We start from the raw sequence: 6,109 nt of genomic DNA, 5'->3' as shown, positions 1-6,109 counted from the left end.
TAATATCTTTTATTGTTTAAATATATTTTATATATTTATAACCATTAACCCCTTTTTAGGACTTTAGTTGAATCGTTGTAACAATAATTATATTTTTAAACAAATATACATAGATAATTAGTTGTTTTTTCATAAAACTATTTACATATTGATGGTGTACCTTCCACAAAATTGGGTTTTAAACAGATTCCCTAAAGGAAGGATTCCTTTCTTCTTTAGACCTTAACAGGTTTGCAATTGAAACCAAATTGTTTAGTAAATATTATCATAATGTATTATAAATGAAAATGAATTGGGTTTTTTTTATTTGAATAAAGGAAAATTCTAAATTATTTAAAAACGAACCGTCTTGACACGCTTTCTAGATACGCCCATATCCCTGTAGTTAACATAACCATATCTGTTGAGAAAATTACATATCTGTTGCATAAGATTGTAAAATTTTTGTTTGATTCAATTTATATCCGAACATAGTTCCGTGCCAATCACTTACTTAACACATCTGCACTCGTCACTTCCTAATGTATGTCAAAACAGTAGCTCGGTACTGAAGTCATATATCTCGTTAATTCATTAGAACTATTGTACCGAAAATTCAAGTGTATTCGGAGGATTATACAGAGGATTCCCATTTCTGAAATATTTCTTTAAGACCTATTGAGTAATGAAGTTATTGATTTTATTATTAATTAGAATATGAGTTACCACCAGTTCACAAAACATTAAAATTTGATTTTTGACTAGTCTATAATGTATAGATTACTTGGTAAAAATAATTTAAAAATCACAGCAGGAAATCTGAAAGGTCACTATAGGTTAAACTATCACCTTATGGAATTGAGAACTAGTAGGGAAGAGAATAATATCTCAAAGAATATATATATGCGCTAGGAGATTACCCAAACTGATAAGTATGCAGTTTAAAAAAGATAATCCATCATTATTATTAAAATATTTTATGTAATACCGTCAAGTTTACGATAGCTTTTATGGTAGTGGTTAGACATGTTTCTATAAGCCCGAAAGATGTACCCAAAAATCCTATCAAAATAAATAAAAATCTTTTATAATAAATATAAAAAAATAAATAAAAAAGGAGGTCTCTAAACAAAAATCCAGTTTTAGAGATCTTGCGTTATATGAACGTTTGCATGTAGACTAGACCTTTCTCATCACTACTACCGATGACGTTTAAGTTTGATGACATATATTGTCGTTTTAATTTTTAAGTTTAGAAATTTCTAATGTTGTGTTTATACGTCTTCAGTTGGTATAAAATACTTAACATTTTTAACCATTTTTACGAAAAACTGTCGTACTTAAAATGCTAAGCTTATTGTTGGTGCCCTGATTGTTTCTTTTCACTTGACCTATTTGATAAAATCAATTTGTTATACAATCATCTGATGTTTAAGAATATTAACGTATAATTTTTTCTTTAAAGGTCGATTTGTGGTCACTCGGTATCATGGCTATTGAAATGGTTGAAGGAGAGCCACCTTATCTCAACGAAAATCCACTTAAAGCATTGTACCTTATTGCCACAAATGGCAAGCCTGAAATTAAGGAAAAAGAAAAACTTTCCATTGTATTTCAAGATTTTTTAAATCAATGCTTGGAAGTTGATGTTGAACGTCGTTCCGGTGCTGCGGAGTTACTGAAGGTATTTTTTAAATAATTATATAGAAAATATATATGAGGTCTCATACATTTTCTGTTATTTTTAGCATCCTTTTCTTAAACTAGCACGTCCATTAGCCAGTCTGACGCCGCTAATTATGGCCGCAAAAGAAGCCACTAAAGGAAACTGATTAAAAACATAAAATAAGGATATAAAACTACTTAAAAGCTGATATGGAAGATAATAAACAACTTTATACACATAATTATATATAAAAACATATATACGTTTACAAATATTTATATATATAAATAAAAGAGTATATATATGAACGAAATATATATTGCAGAAAAAAATAAGAATTTAAATTAAAAATTCCTAACTGAACTGTTAGGAATGAAAAATTCGCAACATACAAAACGAAAAGAAATAAGTTATTTTCGCTAAATTTAAATTATAATTAATTAATTAATTTTGTTTTCAACAAAAACTTAATTTTCTATAAACCAAACAAGCAATTTTAATTGCTTGATTTAAAAGTAAAATAAGCACACTATAAAAAATGCTTTTTTATCCAAACTTAAGTTTACCAAAACTAATTATAAAAATCAAATTTATATAATAAAATAGCATTTTAAATGCTTCAATGAATAATGCAAAAATTAAGTTGAAAATAAAATATTTTATATACGTATTAACAAAATATTTAACTATGTTTAATATAATTTAAAAATATTATTTCAAATTCTTATGCTTTAAATTTTAAAAAATAAATGACCTTAAAGTAATTTGAAAGCTTAAAGATATTTGCTTTACACATAATAGCGTACTGGAGAATATATTTAATATTGTCTTATTTATTATAATTTTTTTATTTGCTAACTTTAGTATTATAAATTAATAAAAAATATATTTAAAAAATTAAAGTAAATTTCGTTTTGATTTATTTTTTTAACGTAACAGAAATAACTATATATAGCTTTTATATCATTTTTTAGTTTATTTCACACATTAAACCTATAATTCATTTTCACTTTATAAAGTGTTTATTTTATGTTCATTATATTAGTTCAAATAGTTATTTGGGTTAATTTCAAATATTGTTGTTCAAACTATGAGAAATAAGTAAACTAATGATTCGTTTAAACATAGAAAATAAATATAGCCGAAAATATGATTTAAAATTAAAAAAAAATATCAACATACAATACAATATTACAATATAATGCAAACACAAAAATAGTTAATAACTAACATTAGATATAATTAAATAGTGATATATGTAGTTTAGTTGTAAAGTATTTTTCCAATTAAATTAAATAATGTATACAAAATTTCAAAATTGTAAAAATAGAAATAAACAATTTAAATTAGCCAAGTTACTTTAATTTCATTTACTTTATACTTATAATGTTACGAATAATTGAAATGTATTGTAATTAAACTCGTAAAATGTTTTGATCGATATGCGGGCGTAAGATAAATAATAAATTAATAAATTTTATATATTATATATTATATTAACATTTCCTTCCATGTCAAGCCACCTTTTGAAACTCTTAAGCCCAAATATATGACAAATTATACATAAATATCGTTGAGAATAATTATAATTCTTATAAGAACATAACGAAAACATTTCATGATATTGAAAGTTACTTGGCTGTTCAAATATATACAAAAACAAAAAGAAAAAAAAAGAATGATATGAATAATAAAAAGGAAATCATACTTTGTGCCTAACAAAAAATATTTAGAAAATTTAAGAACAGCGTTAAACTAAAAAAATTGCAATAGTTTTAAATGAAAAATTGCAATATTTTTAATTCTGTGGAATAAAAGCAACAAAAACAAACTAATTTATTTATAATTATAATAAGAAAATATAATTTTAATTTTTTACGTTATCTTATATATCAATTTAATTTTTCATAGGGTTGTGTCCTACAACATATATATTATTATAATAAAAATAATTCGAAAAATTATTTAACATCTCTTCATGCTTTTTTTATCAATTATTTACGTTTGTTACTTTTTTTTTATTTTTTTAAATTCATTAATTAATTGTATTTCTTTTTTATATAAATAAATTCTTTATTTATATTATTATTAATGACATTTTTGCTGCCCAAACAGGAAGTTTAAACGTTGGAACCTTTAAAATATAAAAAGTATGTACTCGGACTTTCTTAATTTTTTTTATATTGAGGTGATTAAAAATTTAATTTTTTATACAAGTGAAGAAATTGTTTGTGAAACGCAAATAATATTTATTAGTTATTTTTTTTTTTGGTTTTTATTATTTCTTTTATTACTTTTAGTATAAAATTAATCAAAATAAAAATTATGTTTTCATGTATATTATTTCAAAATATTTATATAAAATCGATTGCTTCTTATACATATACAATAACTCGTATTTTTTATGGTTTATCAGTTCATATTATTAATTAATTTGAACAAAACTTAAGTAAAATAAGCACTTTTAGTTAATTTTATATTTGTAATATGCAAACACTTTCTTGGCGAATTTTTAATAGTTAATTTTTTTTATTATTCAATGCAATAATCGATAAAAAGCATTGAAACTACAGTGGGACAAAAAAAATCTGATTAATTAATTTATTTTATATCGTTTTCAATACAATTTAGTTAAACTTTTGTAATTTACATACATTTTCATTAAACTAAATAACAAAACTATTGAGGAAAAAACGAAATTATTGGAATTATATACACAATAAATGTATATAAAAGACATCAATTAGTAAGACAAAACGAAATATATACATATATATTTACCAATAGAGCATATTGTGTAATACAATACAATTATTATAATAGAAAGTATAAAATTAATTAATATTTATAAAATTATTATATTATAATAAAAAAGAAAAGGTAAATAAAAATGAAAAGAAAAATTTAAAAAATTTTTTTTTGGTGTTGAAAGACGTAATACCTTATACTTAAGCCCAACAAAATATATCTACATATGCTTCAGATTTGTTTGAAATTCAGAATGTGTCATTAATCAATATTTCTCCTAATTCGGTCATTAATCTGCATAGGTATTATTACTATATAATTTCTATATAATGGAGCAGAATATATGCCTATTATATAGGAATAACTTTTAAGGTCACCATTTAAAAAAAAAATCTTTTTAAATCGAATTTTTAGTTTCAAGTCGCTGTAGCGATCTGTACGAGCGGAATATAAGCTATAACATTTTATTTAGGGCTGCCAAGCATACACAAAAATTAATCGAATAAATAATTCACTTAAATTTTTTCCAAACGCATTATATATTCTGACATTCTTAACATTTAATATATTTTAACATTTTAAAAAAATTTTAAACAAACTCTATAAAATATATCAAAATTGTCAATTTTAATAGTCGATATCTCAGTAATCTTGCAAATAAGCAAAAAACTATTAATGAATTAGGACATTTTCACAATTACATAGAATTTATAATGTTAATTTTTTCTCGACGAGAGTGACGCGTCTTTATGACGAAAAGAAATTAAAAGTTAGACGGATTGGCTTAGAACTCGTTCCTGTCACATTAGAAGCGATGACTAATCATGTTTTTCCACAAGTAGACAAAACTGCACAATGGTCAAGTTCTATGTTAGGTGTTTTGTCACATTTTACTTTTTAAGTAACACTAACCAAAGCAATTGCCGTGCTTTTGAATTAGAACGATCTTATAAGTAGAATTTATACAGTGAAATTCCCCTAACTCGAATCATCAAGGAGACGGAGAGACTTTTTACCACTCTGCTTTTAATTTCCAAGGTTTTTAATGATTTGAATATATACACATCACATTTTTATTTAAAATATTCGATTATATGTATTGGTTTTCTGTTTTCTTGTTCTTTTTCTATATAATTTGCCAAATTATTTAATTGAAATATATCATCCAGTGTGTTTGCTTGGAATGGATAAATATTCAAATTGTCTTGATCGCATGTTTATTTGCGACAATTATATCTGGAAACTGTTTTATGTTTTCTTTAATAATACTACCCAACAGAGGTAGATTTTTTGATCTTGCAGTAATCATCCATTGTAACATAGCTTCATCCACATCATCATATTTACATATTCTAGGGGAATTTTATTTTATATATATATATATTATTCAACAATAAAAGTAAATATAAATGTTCGAAATATATTGTATTACATGGAACTTTCAATCAATCAGAATAAATAATTTTTTGTCCCACACAAATTAGATCAGTTTTCCATGCATGTTAAGACCACAGCCCATTGTAATTCTAAACCAATTACTAGTCATTCAGTGCTGATATTTCTTTTAGCAGATATATTCAATAAATTCCAAACAAATGCGTCCGAAGTAATGTTTCGTAATGAAAAGGGCACCTATATGACTCCCCCCAAATGTGATGTAACAATGACGAAAAAATGACAGGCTTGGAATGCAATAAGTTGAATTGAGTTTCAATG

At 23.9% G+C, this 6,109-nt stretch overlaps 1 protein-coding gene across 1 annotated transcript; it reads left to right on the top strand.

Moving 5' to 3' along the window:
• The first annotated feature begins 1,441 nt into the window (after positions 1 to 1,441).
• LOC119662411 (serine/threonine-protein kinase PAK 2-like) lies at positions 1,442 to 1,904 on the top strand. The gene is made up of 2 exons (XM_038072016.1): positions 1,442 to 1,663; positions 1,728 to 1,904. The coding sequence occupies exons 1-2, from the start codon at positions 1,469 to 1,471 to the stop codon at positions 1,809 to 1,811; spliced, it is 279 nt and encodes a 92-aa protein (XP_037927944.1). The 5' UTR covers positions 1,442 to 1,468; the 3' UTR covers positions 1,812 to 1,904.
• The last annotated feature ends 4,205 nt before the right edge of the window (positions 1,905 to 6,109 follow it).

Source organism: Teleopsis dalmanni, chromosome X (assembly GCF_002237135.1).
Source record: "Teleopsis dalmanni isolate 2A chromosome X, ASM223713v2, whole genome shotgun sequence".
NCBI lineage: Eukaryota > Metazoa > Arthropoda > Insecta > Diptera > Diopsidae > Teleopsis > Teleopsis dalmanni.
Note: the sequence above shows the minus strand (reverse complement) of the source record. Positions and strands in the feature narration are given on the sequence as shown.